This window comes from Kogia breviceps, chromosome 10, assembly GCF_026419965.1.
Source record: "Kogia breviceps isolate mKogBre1 chromosome 10, mKogBre1 haplotype 1, whole genome shotgun sequence".
NCBI classification, from domain to species: Eukaryota; Metazoa; Chordata; class Mammalia; order Artiodactyla; family Physeteridae; genus Kogia; species Kogia breviceps.
This window is the reverse complement of record NC_081319.1, coordinates 102,553,558-102,572,142: the sequence shown is the minus strand read 5'-3', so window position 1 is coordinate 102,572,142 and position 18,585 is coordinate 102,553,558. Positions and strand designations below refer to the sequence as shown.

Below are 18,585 nucleotides of genomic sequence, written 5' to 3'. Positions count from 1 at the left end.
ACTGCCCGCCGTCCTGCCGTGTCCTCCACAGCCCGGCCCCGCCCCTGGTGACAGCCGGGCTCTGCCCCGGGTGGCCTGTGCCCTGTCGCCCGGGACACCGTCCTCCCGGCTCTGGGCCTCGGGGCCCTACCAGGCAGCAGCAGGGCCGGTGGCCTGGCCCACGTCCTTCTGGAATCTTCCAGATCATTCCCACCTGCTCTCCCTCCCCCCTCACCAGCACCAGGGCTCAGCCCTGCTCCCCCTGAGGTTAAGTACTGACTCTCCGGGGTTTGGATCCTGCCGGAGAAGGTGGGGCTAAAGGTGCCCACATGGTGACCCTGAGTGAAGGGACAAGCCCCCCTCCCCGGCCCAAGCAGAGCAGCGGGGTGTGGGCAGAGGTGGGTGGAGGCGTGGCGTGAACAGGAAAGGAGGGAAGCACCTCATCTTTACTAAAACTGAACTGCACCCGAGCCAGTTTTTCCTGTTATGTATTGTCTTTTTTTTTTTTTTTTTTCCTTAAGACTAGTTTTAGGTTCACAGCAAAACGGAGAGGCAGGTTATTTACTCTCTGTCTCCACCGGCCCCATCCTCACACCCCCAGCACGCCGGGGCGGGGGGCGTCTACTACAACGGATGAGCCTGCACGGTCCCTGTCCCCCGGGGTCCGCGGTTGGCACGAGGGCTCACTCTCGGTGGCGGACGTCCTGTGGGTTTGGACAAACGTCCACGACGTGGATTCGCCATCACAGTAGGCGACAGACTAGTTTCACTCCCCCCAAGTCCTCGGTGCTCCAACTTGTCACCCCCCCATACCGCTGGGTTTTTTTAAGCTTTTGTTTAACTGGGGGAGAAAAAAAGGAGCCAGAAAAGCGTGCGGACTGGCTTCCCAACGATGTCTCGCTGATCTCCAGACCCAGAGGGAGGCTGGAGGAGGGGCGGGGCGGGGCGGGGCGGGGCGAGGGGGCGGGGCGGGGAAGGGAGGGGCGAGAGGGGAGGGGCGAGAGGGGCGGGGCGGGGCGGGCGTGGAGAGCCCGGGAGGCACGTGGTGGGTGGGTCCCTCCTTACTTCGCTCAGGGATCACCTGCGGGCGCCCGGGGCCTGCGGAGCCAGGTAGGAAACCCCAGGGTGAGGGAGGCGCAGACTCCGCTGCCCCGGGGTCTGGGGGGCCCGGGGGAGGGGGCGGGGGCGCAGGCCAGTCGTCCTCGGAGGGGACGACGCCGTTCAGTGGTCCGTGCCGGGGTGCTGGCGGGGACAGCGAGAAGCGCACGTGAGCCCGGGGATTAGAGCTGTGGTCGAGAGCGCGGTCCTGGCGGCAGGAGGGGCTCGATGAAGGTCGATTGTCGGATCAAGCTGGTTCTAGAAACATCCCGCGGCGGAGCGCAGGGCGGAGCGGAGCCGGGAGGCCCAGGGAGGAAATGGCTGAAGTCGCCCGGGCCCAGGTGAGGGGGTTGGAGGGGGATGGAGGGGGCGGCGGGGTGCAGCGGGGCGCGGGCGCTGCGGGGGTACAAGGCGCCGGGGTGTGGGTCGGGGCGGCGGACTAGGTGACGCGGGCGGTGCTGCCACCAGGGCAGCCGGGGGGCCGGCCAGGAGCTGGTCGCTGGGCCTGGCGGCCGTGGGCTCATCTTGTTCGAGGAGCCTTTGATGGCCAAAAGGGACAGAAGCCAGCTCGGACCGGCTCATGCAGACATGGGACAGTGTTAGTGGTTGCACCGGGAGGCCGGGAGGGCGCCTGGCGCTCGGCGGGTGCAGGCACCCCAGGGCCGGTGCTAGAGCCGCCTTCTCCCCGCTCTGCCTCCCCGGCTCAGCCACTCCGCGGCTCAGCCACTCCGCGGCTCCTCACCAGGGACCCGGGAGTGACCCGTTCTGGCCGGAGCCTCGTGCCCACTTCTGGCTCGCATGCCAGTCTTGGAGCAGAGGGCCAGTTGGCTGTCCCTGAGCTGCCCGGATGGAACGTTCCACAGAGGAGGACTCGGGGGTGGGGCTGTCGCCCGGGGGAGGGGGAGTTTGCGGGGCGTCCAGTGGGCAGGCATGCAGGTGGGGCGTCTGCAGCTCAGGGGACAGGTGAGAGCTGCAGCCGGATTTGAGTTGTGTAGGAGCTGAAGCTCTGGGGATCACTGAGGTCATGGGGGGTGGGGAGGGGGAGAGAGAGAAGAAAGGGGGTTCCAAGCAGCTTTATGGGGTCCCCCTGGGGCAGAGAAACCACGTTCCCTATGCCTGCAGAGCCGCCTGTAGCAGCAGGAAACGGCACCCTCTTCCCCTGCGAAAAGGTTAACCTACTTCGCGCTGGAGCCCGGGGGGCATGTGTGTTTGTGCGCGCGCACACATGTGTGCGATCAGGCGGGGCTCACAGTCAGCCGTCTCTCGATAGCAAACACCTGTCTCTTCCTCCATGTACCCCACCGTCGCTCGGGCCCACACCCCCGATGGGACACCCCCAGTTGGGCACTGGCTTGGTTCTTTTTATATGGTGGAATGTATTTGCCCTTTTTCCCCGTTTCTTTTGTTTAGCAGAGCTGTGTCTCCTCAGCTAGACTGGAGGACGCACGGGGCAGTTATCCTGTGTCCCCTCCAAACCTCAGCCCGGCGCCTGCACGATGCAGCGACTCGGGGTGTGCGTTTTGCAGATGGGGACAGAGCCCGGGTGGGCAGGCCCTGCCGGCCATGTGGTCTGGGACACAGTTTGGGGTCTCATCCGCCAAGCAGGTCAGCGCCGGGACTGGGGCTTCTGCCCAGGCCACGTGGACATGCGCGTTCTCAGTGAATTGAGTCCACCCACTGGCGGGGGGTCAGGGGGCAGGTGCTGCGCATGGCAGGCGGGGCTTCTCCCTGGGCGGCTCATTACGGTCACCTGGGGACTGTTCCATCCTGCAATGGGGCCTCAGCTGAGGCCCATTAAACGGTCTCTGGGGTGGGGCTCCACGCGGAAGGTTTTTCAAGCTCCCCGGAGCTTCCTACCATGCCGAAAGCTGGACCTGCCCAGCCTGGGGTGTCCTGAGGGCGACACAGGGGCAGCTGATGGGATTCGGAGCCAGACAGACCTGGGCTCAAACCCCGGCCCCACGGTGACTCGCGTCTCTGGATTTGATGTCTTCGTCTCCAGAATGGGTGTTAAGTGCCCATTTCCCAGAACGTCAGGGACGCACAGAGCTTCAAGTACATAGAAGCTGCCTAAGATAATAGTTAGTCCCCAGGCCTCCCTGAGACCTGCGGCCTTCACCGAGTAGACCCTCAGCTTCTGTTCCAGGGACATGTGGGGAGAGGGAGGCCCCTTCAAGGGTGTCATGACCGGGACGGTGGCAGCCGTAGTCACACGGAGCTGGGGACGGAAAAGCCTTCCTTCTCCTTCTGATATTAGGAAAGGATTCATAGTCTCCCTGATGGGGCCTCTGTGAGTGCTTCCACACGCTACACAAAATTGTCACGTATCATCTCTTCGTTTGGAGACTTTCCATTTTCTGAAAGGCAGCGGGGACCCTGAGTCAGGGAGGGGGCGTCACAGCTGGGACTGCTGCTGCCAAGCCCGCGCCGCGTCCTTCCCTGCAACGGTGGCTCCCCACCCGAGCGCTGGCCTGGCGCGGCCTGGGCTCCTCTGCAGTCCACGACGAGCCATCGAGGGAGGCGGGAGACGCCAGAGGCCCAGTGCGGGGTGAGGAGCGCTTGCTGGTGAGGGTCCTGGTTTGCCTCTGCTGTCCCAGGGTTGCTGGGCCAGGTCCTCTGCATTATGTCACACTGCAAGGTTGGCCTCGGCTGGGAAGCTCTGGGCCCAGGGTTTAATTTTGTGTTGATACTAGAGATAGAGGCTCACCAAAAAGCTGCTTAGAAATCTAAAAATTTCTAGAGTTTGGAGGCTGCAAATGTTACATGTTTATCTGAAGATAAAGCTAACTGGACCACAAGGTAAGGAGGGGCAGCTTCAACTTGAGAGATGGTACTTAGACGGTCAAAGCCCTTAACCATGTATATGATCATAGCTAAGGAAATACTGCCTGTTATGGGCTGACTTGTGTCCCCCCAGATTCAACCCCCAGCACCTAGGAATGTGACTATGTTTGGAGAGGGGCCTTTCAAAGGGTGATTAAGTTAGGGTGACCCTAATCCAATCTGACTGGTCTTCTTTTTTTTTTTTAATTTATTTTTATTTTTGGCTGTATTGGGTCTCCGTTGCTGCGTGCGGGCTTTCTCTAGTTGCGGTGAGCAGGGGCTACTCTTCATTGCAGTGGGCGGGCTTCAGTAGTTGTGGCTCGCGGGCTCTAGAGCGCAGGCTCAGTAGCTGTGGCACGCGGGCTTAGTTGCTCTGCGGCCTGTGGGATCTTCCCAGACCGGGGCTCGAACCCGTGTCCCCTGCATTGGCAGGCGGATTCTTAACCACTGCGCCACCAAGGGAAGTCCCTGGTCTTCTTATAAGAAGGCGAAGTTTGGACCCAGACACCAGGGATGTGTGTGGTCGGTCCGTGTGAGGACACAGGGAGAAGATGCCCATCTACACACCAAGGAGGGGGGGAAGCGCACCCAGGCTGGTGCGGCGAGATTTGGAGGGCTCTGCTCTGCGACTCACTCATTCCTTCATCCACCCCGCAGACATTTGTGGAGCACCCGCTCTGTGCCAGGTCTGGACTGGGAGCCCTGCCGAGGGCAGGGTGGCCGGTGCCCGGGGCGTGATGGGCCAGGCCGCTGACCTAGCCCCGGTGCCCGGCATGGGGAAGCTTCCCTCGAGGAGGAGGGGCCAGGAAGTACGCAGGGCCCCACCTTTGCCCGTGGTCCGCACCCACGTCCCAGGGCCGGGCGCCCTGCCGCGTGGCCCAGTCACGAGGACGCAGCACACACGGCCCGGCCGGGGTCACGCGGAGCTACCGGCCCGCCCTCCCCCAAGGCGCCCGTGTCCCGAAGGGCCGAGGAATCGTCCAGACCCAAGGGGGCCACGGGCACGTGACAAGGGCACGGACCGCGTGACCCCGGACCGGCTCCCGAAGCAGGAGGCCGCGCCGGGGGCGGTGCTGGGCCAGGTGGGGAGCGCTGGCCGCGGCCTGTGGCTCGGCATCCCTGCAGCGGTGTGGCACGTCCCCTGGTCAGAGAGCGTGCCTGTTCCGGGAGGGGTCAGGGACGGCGCGGCTCTCGTGCAGGTGTGTCTGCAGCGGAAGTCAGCAGTTCAGGATGTGGGTGAAGGTGGAGTGTGTGGGGAATTCCTTAGCAATGTTCCGCAGCTTCTCTCCAGGTTCCAAACTGTATGAAAGTAAAGGCCGCTCCCAGACTCGGTGCCCGACGGGCAGGTGAGGGCAGAGGGCACCGGCGCCCCCGTGTAGGCGGAGGGCGGGCTGCGAGGCTGGGGGCGGAGACGGACCGAGCAGCTCAGCGGGGGCGCTGCGGGCTTGGGTTCAGAGGTCGCACGGAGACGCGCGCCGCAGAGGTTTGGGTCCGGCTCCTGCAGGCCGTGGGAGGGACCGGGCCATCGCCGAGGGTCCCGGTGGCGCCTCGTGGCCGAGGTTGGGGGGACTGGACCGGCGGTGGCACCGCAGGCGCGGCCAGCACGTGGGCGCCGCGTGTGTGCCCTGCTCACCGACCGCGGGGAGCCCACCCACTGGGGACCAGGGCCGCGTCCCACCACCATTTTCACTTGGCCTCAGGCATCCAACACGAGGAGAGGAGACAACGGCGGGGGGACAGTGAAGCAGCCCCGTTTCTGTACAAGGACAGGGCGGCCACTCAGGTCCGGGCTGACAACACTGGCTGTGGCGCGTGCGCTGTCCTGTCACAAGCTAGTCCAGGGCTTCCCGAGGGCAAGCAGGGCCGGCTGGCTCACTGCTCTGCAGCCAGCAGGACCGGCAGGGGAGACCCAGACTCTCCTGGCGACTGTTTTGCAGTGCAGTTGTGGGAGCACCGGTGGCGGGCATTAAATGCGGGTTCCTGGGCGCCCGCCAGGAGCGGAAATCGGCAGCTCTGGCCACGGCGCCCTAAGCAAACCTCCCCTCCCCCACCCCCAATCGTATGGGCAGCAAGGTTGGTGAATGCCGCCTAAGAGCAAGAAATAACTGTTGAAGTGATTTGTTTGGAGGGAGAAGGAATGGCAGTTATTTTCATCCTTTACCTCAAGCAATCATTTTGGACCCTTTAATTTCCATTATTCAATAAAATAGGTAAAGATTTAAGTGGGCAGACAATTGCCATCATTTTAATAAAGGCACTGTTTCCTTGGGAACAAATTAGGTTGAGGTAGTTATTATTACTTTTTACTTGAGCCTGGATAAAATATTTTTGACAAAGGAGGGAGTGATAGAGGTCTACACACACACACACACACACACACACACACACACACACACACACACACACACACGAGAGTTGTAAGGGAGAGAGAACAGATTTTTAAAAGATGATCTGGAGGGCAGAACTAGGACACAGACCACAAGGAAGCTGATCTGGGCTCCAGCAAGAACTGTCTACTAGCTGAGCTGTCCAAAGATGGGATAGGCCACCTGGCCAGGTGGCCAGAAGGCTGGCCTGGATGACTCTGTGGGTTCTTTCCAGCTCTAATGTTATATGAGGCTCCATAAAGTACGGGAAAAGCGTAAGGACCACACCTTTGAGACAGAATTTCACAGTTCTAGGGGAAAAAAGTTGATGATGGTTTTCAGTGGGCTGACAAATGAACATTGTTTATGGAATGAGGAAAAAATACATTCCTAGTAGTGAAGATTAGGTTACTGTGGGCCAGGCACTGGGGTCAGCTTTCTTTTCACAGGCAGTATCTTTAACAAACCCAACCAAACACTTGGCGTATAGTGAGGGCTTTACATTCACTGGACGTTAATAACTAATAATTTTAGTTACGATTATCCCCAATTTATAGAAGAAGAAACAGGTGGGACCAGTTAGGTGCCTTGTGTCAGATTTGCTACGCGGGTGGGTCTGGATTCAAACAAGGGCTGTTAACCATCACACTCATGTCCAACGAGAGGAAGTATTTCACGAGTGCCTCCGGAGTAAACACGTGTGTGTGGCCGTGATGCAGGCAGAGCAGGCGGGCTGTGGCTTTGTCTGAGACCAAGTTTCCCTCGGGAGACAAAGGATCCAGAGAGCACGCGCCGTGTGTGTTTGGCCAGCTCTCCAGGTGACATGTTCACCCAGCTGAATCCAAGTCACTTCACTGACGTCCTAGCAAAAGCAGTTATTTTCGTTTAGTCCCACGTTTGGTTTGGGGTGGAGGTGGGGCACAGGATGCCCAGGCCGGCGGCTTGCTTGAGGGGAGGACAGCTAAGAGTCTTTCTGGCGATGCCTTGGGGCGGCCCTGGGAATGAACCGTCACGGCGGTACCAGCCGTGAGCAGCAGAGGGCAGCAGAACACCCCCGCGCAGGCGGGTTCCAGGGGGCCTGGGAGTTTGGGTTCTGCTTTAAAATGTTTCCCTGTCGCTTGGAGGATTCTTGCAGAGGAGGAATACTCCTGATTTAAAGTTGTGATGCAAAGAGTGAACCATTCCCTTATAAGAAAATTAGCAACTTTTTTTTTTTTTTAAGTCTTAATAACACAGCTAGCCTCCTGACTTGAAACTCTCCTCCTGGAGCTGTCACCCCTGGTAGCTTATCTCATCGTCTCCACTTAATTTGCCAAGCTTGGATTATACATTTAATGAAAACTATTTAAGGTTACAGTTCACTCACGATTTGGGAACTAACTCGATTGTGTGCAGCTCGGCTGCGACGCCCCTATCGTTTCACTTCCTTTCTCTGACACTCACCAGCGGGATTTCACTAGAGCCACCTTCCCGGCGACTCCCGGGCACTCGCTTGCAGGTTTCCTTGGCTCTGCTTGGTAACTGCCTCCTGGTGGAGCTGCAGCCCCGGTCCCTCCCTGGAGTCCTCCCCACGCAGGTGAGGCCGGTGAGGCCGGCAACGTTTCTCCTGGGTTTTCAGCGAATGGGGACCGTGCGGCCACCGGGAGAACCTCCTGATTACGAGGGACGCCACAGGATTCTGTGAAGGCTCTGGACACAGACCAGCCTGCGTTCCAGGCTCGGCTTTGCCACCTAACAGCCGACCGCGTCTTAGTACGTCATCGGGCTCGTACCTTCGGTTTCCTCACCTGCAAGACGCGGGTGTTACCTAGTTCACTGCAGGGCTGCGAGGTTAACTCGTATTTATTAAACACGTGCCACGTGCCAGCTCCCGTTCCGAGACTTGCGGGCCGGGTGACTGGAAATCCTTGCTGTCACGAAGCCGAAGATTCGAGAAGGGGCTGATGGGCAGCAGAAGGGAAGCGCCGGGGAGCGGCGAGGCACGAGGCCGACGCCGGCGGGGTGCGAGGCGTCGGGGGGCGGGCGCCCTTGACGAGGGAAGGCTGCGGGGGGGGGGGCGCCGATGCGGGGGCGTCTGGCCAGAGGGAGTCACTGCCACGGCGGGGGGGGGGGGCGTGCGGGCACCAGGGCTGGGGGGGGGGTGGCGTGCGGGCACCAGGGCTGGGGGGGCCGGCAGTGCCCAGCAGAGGCCGGCACGGGCCCAGGTGGAGATGCAGGTGGTTTATTAATGTGAAGGCGGAACAGATGAGGAGCAGGCCTGGGTGCGTCCAAGGTAAAATCTTCTGAGGATTTTCTACCAGTCTATCTTGTTGATTTTCTCTGAGTATGTAAAGCGACAGAGACATCTAAGTTTTCGAATGGACTCACTTTATTTCTGGGCCACAGCCAAGCTGCCCACAACCACTGTGACTATTATACTCATCGTAGGAGACTCAAATCAATTTAACACTTACGTTTATCTCTTCCATTCTAAAATGTAAGCACATTTACAGACACTTTGAAAAGGAAAAAAAATCCACCACTCTACCACGAAAACTGCTTCAGCATTTTGTGTACTTCTTTTCAGACTTTGGACTAATCTGGAATTTACTTAACACTGAGCGTTTTAAGCACTGCAGAGAAGAAATTTAAATGCTGGTTCCCAGGGCCCTGATATTTTTTGATTCACTTCCTTTCAGCAGAGAAGACTAAAAATATTACATAGTTACAAAGACCAAATCGCCAGAGTATGCACAGCTTCTAATCAAAAGTTACTTTTTCTATAAAGGATACATTAATTCAGCTCTACCACTTACAACAAAATCATGAAAAGAAGGAAATTTTCGGTACTGACTCAGTGATATACCGATGAAGTTAAACCAAAGAGGCATCTCTGCTCACTTAAAAACGTTTAAACGGTCAGAGTATGCAGCCTCTAATTACTGGGAACCGAAACTTAATATGCGCACACGTGTGTGTGTGTACGTATGTATGTATGTATGTGTGTTGGGCGGAGGTGTCTTATGACCATCATTTGAAAAGTCAAAGAGCTCACTGCCAAACAGCACATGCAAAGCCCATCTTAAATCTTCTTCATTCTAGAACAAAACTTGTTACTTGAAATGTCTAAATTTTGTAAGAAAAAAGGGTGGTCTTGGGTTTACCAAACTGGAAAAACTGTCATTTCCAGATACTCACTGGGGAGGAACTTTTCTCAAATGTGTCATTAACTAGTCAGTCCTAAAGGTGGCCGGATAACTTTCTCACAGTCACCAGATAAAACCCACGCTGCAGGGCTTCCCCGGTGGCGCAGTGGTTGGGAGTCCGCCTGCCGATGCAGGGGACGCGGGTTCGTGCCCCGGTCCGGGAGGATCCCACGTGCCGCGGAGCGGCCGGGCCCTTGAGCCGTGGCGGCTGAGCCTGCGCATCTGGAGCAGCGAGAGGCCCGCGTACAGTAAAAAAGCAACCAAAGAACCCACACTGCAGAAGAACGTTCTGTCATAAATGGCCTGGTTAAAATACACTGCCCGCTAGAATTAAAATAGCAAGCACCCAAGACCTCTTGCAGTGCAGTAGGAAATGTAAAAAGAAGGAAGTATTTGGAACCAGAGGTATTTTTGCCTATACTGAATACATTCGGATTTCTTTAAAGTTCTTAAGTTGTTAAGATTTTGAAATGGAGAGAACTGAAATCTAATTTAATTTATAGCAGAGGTAAATTAGTAAGAATGTATTGAATACTTAAGGGCAAATCACTGTACCTGGGCCTCTTTAAGATTTAACGTTGGATAAACAGCAGTCATGTTCCTGAAGAAGGACAAGCAGTCAGACTGACAGATTTATGGAGGGAAATAAGCATCTGTGACCTGTTGGTTTGGGGTTACGGTAAAACATTTAAGTGAACGTGAACCACGGGCACTTAGAAGGGCCGGGGCTAGAGGCACAGGTCCAAGGCCGGCCCAGGAGAGGTCTCTGGGGCGGAAGCTGGGTTGCAAAGCAGTTAGAAGACTGAAGGCCCAGTGAAGGGAAGCCCGAAGCCCCGGAGGACCAGCACCGGAGCAGCCAGAGGGGCAAGAGAACACGCCAGAGTCTGGACGGGAAGACAGAAGCCAGGACGAGGGCACGGAGGCCAGGCGCGGAGAGAAGTCTCCCGAGGATCTGGAGACGGGACTTGGTGCCAGGAATGGAGGCGCCCAGGGTGGCGAGCGTGGGAAAGCCCTCGAGGCACAGACACGGCCTCTGGCCGCTGGTCCCTGAAGGCGTCTTTAGGCGCCACCAGGTGTGCTGTCCGGGAGGGACGTGACGAAGGCAGGTCCCCCCTGGAACCACCCTCGCGCCACCGTGCGCCCTGCAGCTGCGGGACAGCAGCCTCCGCTGCTCGGGGTCACGCTTCCACTCCGTGGGGACGGAAGCCCCCCCTCGCAGGGGCACGTTTTAAAAACACGACGGTCGCTCGGTCGTGAACGGGATGAGAAAGGCACGCAAGACCGCCAAGTACTGCAACTCCGCCACTCAAGTGCCCGGTGCCGCGGGGGCCGCAGGCCTGCCGCCCGCTCCCCGGGGCGCCGAGGACCCGCCCGGCGGGCGACGGAGAGCGGAGCCGGCGGCCGGGCGTTCCCGCACGCTGGACACGTGCCCTGACGTCCACAGGAGGGACCTACCTCAGAGAGAAAGTGCCCAGCAAATCCTGCGAGGCGCGGCCAGAACCCGGGAAAAGGTATCCTGCGCGTCCCCCGCCGCGAGCACATCGGGGGGATCGGGGCGACCCGACGCGCCCCTGCTCCGCGGAGCGCCGCTCCCCGCGACCGCGCTTCTCACACTCCTTCGTGACCGGCTGTTAGAGCTTGAGCCCCTGTTTTGACAAATGCGGTCCGGGTGGGTGATCGGACCAGCGGGTTTCTGAAAAAACGTGAAGACCGATGATCTCTGGGTGGCTCGGTGTGAGGCGGTGAGCAGTTCCGAGGGGCGTCTCAGAAGTGAAGTGGTGCTCGAAGGGCGGACGACGGCATCTCTGGGGCGCGGCGGCCTCCCCGAGCGCTCCGGGAGCTGCACGTGCGGCCGCCAACGCCCCGGGCCGCCCCCCGGCGCCGCTTCATTCGTAGACCCATGACGTGCGCGGGCCCCTCATGTCCAACTTAAGGCGTTTACTCTTTCGTTACAAACGAATACGGTTTCACTTTTCTCTTCGGTAGAGTTTGACCCTCAGTCCACAACGAAGCCCGAAAAGCACTGCCCGCAGCTGCCTTGCGCGCGCGTCCCGGGCTGTTCCCGCAGCCACGTGCCAGGCCGAGTCCTCGGCACCCACAGCCCCGGGGGTCAGGCACCCCAGGCTGAAGCCCGGTGCCTCCAGCTCCGAAGAAGGAGCTGGGGTTGGGACGCAGGCAGACCGACACGAGTCCATTCTATACCTCAGTCCTATTTCTTTTTGCTAAGTAAACCAGATTTAAGAAGAAAAATCACTTAACGTTGTATTAGGCAAAGGTATGAATCAAACTGGGACTTCCGGGTATTTCTCAATGTAAAAAACACACCGAGACGCCAGAGATGAGCTGCCTTCTCACCGCCACCACTGGTTCCTGGCCAGGGCAGACTCTGTCCTGATCCCCAGGCCGGCACACCACACGCGACCCCCCCCCCCCCCCCCCCGCTCTCTGTTCAACCTCACAGGACCGCCAACAATAGACACCGGGCCATCAGCAGGACTCCTGAGCACAGCCCTCTGCAAGACGGCCGGTAAACACTGGCCCACGCTTTCCTGTCTTCTTCCAACCCTCGTGTTAGGTTTCCACGCGAGGGCTGTGAACTAGAGGCCGGGGACAAAAGGCCAGCAAGACACAAAGACCACGGCCCAGCAGACAGGCCATGAGACAGGACGAGGTGGCCGTCGTTCACAGGCACCGTTAACAGACACGTGCGTGAGGGGCAGCGGGGGACCAGGGCCTCGCCGAGTCACCTTTAGCTGTGGTCTCTGAACTTTAAATAAGGGCCGTCCTTCCCGTGTTCTCCAGGTGATGCCGTTTCCTTCATAATGCTCCACTGTGCCCTACCGGGGGAAACCGCTGTCGGAACAGGAAGACACGACAGACGCCTAACCCACTTCCCAGCTCCACCCGCCTCTGTGTGTGTAGCCCAAGAACTGGGAGATCAGCACTCTCATCGCTAACACGAAGGTGAGTCTTTCAGTCCTTGAAAATGCAATCAGACTAGAAAGCCCACCTTGAAGAAAATGTTTTTAACCATGATTTTGAAATAACCATGAGGTTATCCGAACTTGCTAGTTGCTGGATTCTAGAAAACCAAGTATTTGTTTAAGCTGCCCAAATGCCTGGTTTTATAAAGTCTCCATCTTAAACCTGGTGCAGGGAAGAGAATGTATAAGATCCAGAGTCAATACGAAACCTCGCACAAGCTTCACTCGGAGGCTTCGGTTTTTCCCATGTGTATAAAATGAACAGCATCACTTTCTTTCAGTGGGTTGTTGTGAAGGTTTATGAGATGATAAATGGAAAGGCCCAATGGAACACAGCATGTGGCTGAAGTTTAATAAATGACTTCCTTTCCTACTAACTTTAAAAAAAAAGGCAGCTAAATAGTACCCAAACCCTAATCGTATTTCTATATGATTCCAAAATCTAAAAGAAAAAAAACTCTAAAACTTCAGATTATGTAACTAAGTACTGTGTGAGCCCAGCCTTTTGTGGGAGTGAACAGGGATTAAGCGCCCTGCGGGGATATTGTCCACATGCTCCGGGTCGGCCCCCAGGCTTGCTGCTTCCCCCTCTGCTCTAAGGGCGACGAGCCGACCGATACAGATCAGCCCGGCAACAGGACCTACGCGCCGTCCACTTGAATAGCCAGGGTCTTGTTTATGCGTCAGGTTGCTCTTCACTAAGCTGGAGATACTAGTTCAAAGAAAAGTAAGATTTTATTTAATAAAAGTAGAGCAAATTTATTCATTTTACAGCTAAAAATGATGCTGTCCAAAACTGTGGTAAATTACTTCAAGTGTATCTGGGAATGTCTTTAAATGCAAGGATGTAATTTATCAAAATCTTGCAGAAATGATGTGTACTGTGCCAAGTTCATTAGTTAAAAAAAAAATTATGTTATTTAAATGCTCCAGCCAAATAAATTTTCTTTCATACCAAGGGTATGGGTATCACTGTACCACGAAAGATGAATGCTATATAAGAGCCTCACATACTGTTACATTTATCTACTCCTGTACCTCCAAAATAGCACCAGTCATTAAGGAAAGGCTTCAATGTATCACCACCGTTTGCTTCTTCCCAACACAGCCAAAACACAATTCTAGGCTCATGAACTGCAAATACACCTTTAGGGCAGGGGCTTTTTAAATTTTTTTTTTTTTTTTAAGATCTAAATTTGCCTTTTCTTCCTGTCAAAGTCACTATTTTCTGAAGCTTATTTAAAATGAAAAACTTCACTAGAGTCAAGTCAATGATCCTTTGTTCCTTCTGATTTCTATTTTCCTCAGGCTTCTACCTTGGAGGTACCGTTTCCCTCAAGGGGGCAGGAACAGTCTTACAAGTTAGACCCTGAAATGAATGATGCAGCCGCACGATCAAGGTGAGATCCATGCTTTATGAACACATTATTCTCACACGTCCCAGTGACAGGCTTAACACAGAAGATTCTCAGTTCATTTTACAGACTCTGGAACCAAGTTGTTTAAAAGATGAATTCTGAAACCATGGTTGGTATAGCAAATTAATATATCAAAACAAACAAAAACTTCAAATATTTACATTTAAAAAAGACATTTAAAAAACAGGCTACTTATTAAGTAAGTGTGCTTGAACAAACCATGTGTGGAATTGAATTCCATTCATTATGGAGTTAGTTTCTGTTAAACACTGACACTACAGAGACCCCTGGCATCTGAGGACTCAAGAATTTAAGTGTTCCCAATCTACGCTAAAAAATAAAACATGACAGGGCTTCCCTGGTGGCGCAGTGGTTGAGAGTCCACCTGCCGATGCAGGGGACACGGGTTCGTGCCCCGGTCCGGGAAGATCCCACGTGCCGCGGAGCGGCTGGGCCCGTGAGCCGTGGCCGCTGAGCCTGCGCGTCCGGAGCTTGTGCTCCGCAACGGGAGAGGCCACGACAGTGAGAGACCCGCGTACCGCAAAAAAAATAAAAATAAAACATGACAGATAATTTCCGTGCGCTAATTTGAACCTCAGATATGGGAGTTCTAGTACATTTAAGGCAGATTACTCAGGAGTCAGAAGGCCTGGCACTTGTAACTCAGCGTGGCTTTGCCATTGCCTAAGTATCACCAGGAATTCAATAAAATGCTCTGTAGAGGTCATTTAAATTTTTTGATTACACCTTACTTCATTATGTCCTAGTAATTTCACAAATTTGGACATTCACAAAAATGTTTTGAAATATATCAATAAAAACCATGCAGTTTCTTAGAGCTCACAGAGCTTTCCAAAATAAACTACTGATCATACAGCCCAATTAAAAACTCAAACACTTTATATTACAGGTATAGAAAGCTTATAGCTCAGCATTGCCAATATAGTTAATTTGACACCTTAGCCCTACTTGCAAAGCGGTTAACAGGTTTACAGTAACTTATTTTATTGTCATTGTCTTTGGCTCAGATGTTTAACGACTTAAGCAACTTGGAAAGGTTTTTCACTTGTGCTGTTTCATTGTTTTTTTGTGTGGGCATGGGTGCAGGTGGGGATTATAGCAAAGAGGGATCAGTTCATTACAATGAAGACAGATCAGGAATTAAACAGCTACTAAAATTTCATTTACCATTTCCTTACAAAATGTATGTGGGAGAATATGACTTGAAGACAGAGGGAAAAGCCTTGGATGTGTTTGTACTGTTTTACTCTGCTGCTTATCCAGCCTGACAATAACACCAAACTTAATTTACTACCTAGGGCAAGGGCAAACTAAGAGGGATTTTATGAAGCCCAATTAATTTTGGTTCTGATATCTTAAGTGCTTAAAATTTTGGAGTTCTTCAGATTAATTTGAAAAAAAAATCAACCAAAATACCCCAAAGATTAGATAAAAAACAACTGGTTAACCATTAAAAATTATCCAACTCTTTAACAGGTTAGGATTAGTTGGAATTTTGCTTAGTCTGTAGACCAAGGCAACTTTTCTTAAGCAAGATGCTTCTATTAAGGAGAGAAAAAACAAAACAAAACAGGGCTTCCCTGGTGGCGCAGTGGTTGAGAGCCCGCCTGCCGATGCAGGGGACGCGGGTTCGTGCCCCGGTCCGGGAGGATCCCACATGCCGCGGAGCGGCTGGGCCCGTGAGCCGTGGCCGCTGAGCCCGCGTGTCCGGAGCCTGTGCTCCGCAACAGGAGAGGCCACAGCAGTGAGAGGCCTGCATACCGTAAAAAAAAAAAAAAAGAGTGGTCTAAAAATCATCCCAGAGCTATCTCTTGGGTCAGAAATAGAACAGTGGACAACTCAGTTTCCACATATGTACCTTTTTTCTTAAAAAAAAAAGAGTGAAGTTGGTTTTATATATCAAAACCAGAATATTCATGTTTCACAATTTTGGTGCTAGAGATTCCCAAACTCCTTGAACTTATTTGGGAAGGTTTCGGAAGGTGTGCATTATAGTAAACAGCAGCAAAATACCAAAACAGTTCTACTGCTAAAAAGTAGCTACGCCTGCTCGTGCCTTTAGAATACTAGTTGTAAAACAGCAACAACATGCAAATTTGTGCCATCAAGCTGGATTTGCGCTATTCTAAAGAAGGAACATTGTTTTCTTTAAAAACAGTCCAAGGCAGGACATCTACAGTCATACCAGGCAAATGCTGAGTTTTGGGGGAAAATGCCAGAAAATGTCCAAAAGGAAGAGACAACAGCATTATGTTTAGTATTCTAAAGGCATGCTTCAGATAGTTCAACAATGACTCTGGTAAGACCAACCACTCACACACATACACACACACCCACATCGATTTTTAATGGTTTTAAAAAAACCAAATTTGTTACTTTAGAAAAATAAACGCCACGCATCTTCAGCAGTGTTACCACCACAGACTCCGACGGCTCAGTCCACACGTAAGTAGTAGCTGCCGTCTGTGGTGATATGGCTTCTCTGCACTAATTCCCAGCAGGCCGAAAAACATTAGGGCGGGTTAAGTAAAGACCAAATTGTGGCACAAAGAACATTTACTCATCAGATCCCACCGATCTCTTCTGTGCCCGTTTCCTGGGCAACCTTCTTGGTGAAGCTTTATCTGGAAAAAAAGAGAAAGTTCTGACTTGCCTGGCTGTCGTGCATGTGTTCAATTCAAAAGCATTTTCCTTCAACTTTACCATTAAGAAAACGACGCACATGCAAGAAGACCATCTAATAATAAATGCCTCTTATCTAGCAGTTTTTTAACTAACCTTTAAAGTAATCCTTCAAGAGGTAACTCAAAATGAAACTCTACATACTTGTAAGTTGCTAAGTAAATCTTAAAAGTTCTCATCACAAACAGGAATTTTGGGCTTCCCTGGTGGCGCAGTGGTTGGGAGTCCGCCTGCCAATGCAGGGGACGCGGGTTCGTGCCCCGGTCCGGGAGGATCCCACGTACCGCGGAGTGGCTGGGCCCGTGAGCCGTGGCCGCTGAGCCTGCGCGTCCGGAGCCTGTGCTCCGCAACGGGAGAGGCCACGGCAGTGAGAGGCCCGTGTACCGCAAAAAAACCCACAACAACAACAAACACAGATTTTTTTTGGTAACTTTGTATGGTGACAGATGATGACTTACCGTGGTGACCACTTTCCAATGTGTACAAGTTATCTATAATTATGTTGTATACCTGGAACTAATATGTCATTCACTATATGTCAATTAAATCTTTTTGCAATTAGGGTGGGAAAAGATCTAATCTTGATCACTGTAATGTTGAAGCTACCATACAAAATCTTCCTGAATTCTACAGCTCAGCATGTTTATACATGATACATGCATAAGTAAATTCTTTACAAATAGCATAAAAATTTAATATTGGTTACAAATTAGACTTAATATTTATAAATGCAGCACCATTGTAGTTTGCATATGGTAATTTCATAAATTTACCTGAAATGAGCAGCAGATTAAAGGAAATTATACAGTCACATCAATACTAAAAGCATCCTACACACGTAAGCAGTATCTTTTTACTTTTTTCTCTTATGTTAAGAGTCTTAGTGTGGTCTATTAAGCAAAAAATAAACTGGTGGTGAGTTTCTTCCACTTCTACCCAGTAAGGCGTCATCTAGAGGTTTCTTTTAAAGTTTCTTTTAAAAATGAAAGACTGGGGCTTCCCTGTTGACACAGTGGTTGAGAGTCCGCCTGCCGATGCAGGGGACGTGGGTTCGTGCCCCGGTCTGGGAAGATCCCACGTGCCGTGGAGCAGCTGGGCCCGTGAGCCATGGCCGCTGAGCCTGTGCGTCCGGAGCCTGTGCTCCGCAACGGGAGAGGCCACCACAGTGAGAGGCCCGCGTACCGCAAAAAAAAAAGTGAAAGACTGTCTTCTCTCTGACGGTTGTCTTTTTCATATTTTCTAGGAGCACCTAACCTATTAGGAACGTAAGTTCCTTGCGGAATAACTTACACATTACAATTATTTTTCCAGCTTAAAAAGAATACAGTAAATATTTACAAAGAATATTTACAAGCTATAAATTCTTTTTTTTAAACTGCTTAAGAATTAATGACTGAAATATCGTGTGAGAGCTGGCCTCAGTGCTTTATGGAGTAGGTTGGTAATGATGTGTTTCGGGGGCTCTAGTGCCTAAAGCTGAGCACAGAAGCACTTTTCTGACAAAGAAAGCCTACAACTTTCATCAAATTTTCAGAAACGTTAGACTACGAATTACTGCATCTTCTACTCCTAAATAATTTTTAAATATAAGCAGCAGCTGAATAATCTTTTTTTTTTTTTTTTTTCCCTTCAGAATCTAACAGCCACCTGTGTGGACACAGCTGTTACTATGGGATGTGAAATGGTCATTACTGAATCCCAACAATGTCAACCCCCTGCAGCAGGGTTTCAAATACAGGAATACACAAAAAAGAGCCTCGGAGAACCTGCAAAGCCTGTCTGTCCAACACACATGAATTTCACTCCATCAGTAAGACAGCTGATCCAACTTTACCTTAACGGTGAGTCTAAAACCTTCCCCTCCCACATGTCTATCTAGCTCATCAGAGTTAAGCAGCAGACAAACGAGACAGAGAGTAGCCTGGAGTCATGCAGCTTTGGGGAAAATGGCTCCAAATGCCTCAACAGCCTAGAAAGTGGCATTTCATTTCAGCAAAGAACAACGAAATGTGTATAATGGTGCTTCTCA

At 52.9% G+C, this 18,585-nt stretch overlaps 1 protein-coding gene and 1 long non-coding RNA gene across 3 annotated transcripts in view; one reads left to right on the top strand and one right to left on the bottom strand.

Annotated features, from left to right (window-relative positions):
- The first annotated feature begins 973 nt into the window (after nt 1–973).
- LOC136792043 (uncharacterized) overlaps nt 974–18,585 on the top strand; it is a 23,446-nt gene continuing 5,834 nt past the window's right edge. The window contains exons 1-5 of one of the 2 annotated variants that reach the window (XR_010835183.1): nt 1,002–1,089; nt 1,296–1,418; nt 12,027–12,415; nt 13,744–13,835; nt 18,190–18,397. This is a non-coding gene — a long non-coding RNA (uncharacterized lncRNA). Of the gene's footprint in view, nt 1,090–1,295; nt 1,419–12,026; nt 12,416–13,743; nt 13,836–18,189; nt 18,398–18,585 lie in introns of both variants that reach the window. The other variant, XR_010835184.1, reaches the window with a different exon arrangement.
- The window catches only part of SSR1 (signal sequence receptor subunit 1), a 22,117-nt gene continuing 17,362 nt past the window's right edge, over nt 13,831–18,585 (bottom strand). The window contains exon 8 of the mRNA XM_059076751.2: nt 13,831–16,498. Coding sequence (XP_058932734.1) covers nt 16,431–16,498 — 68 coding nt within the window. The 3' untranslated portion in view covers nt 13,831–16,430. The remainder of the gene's footprint in view (nt 16,499–18,585) is intronic.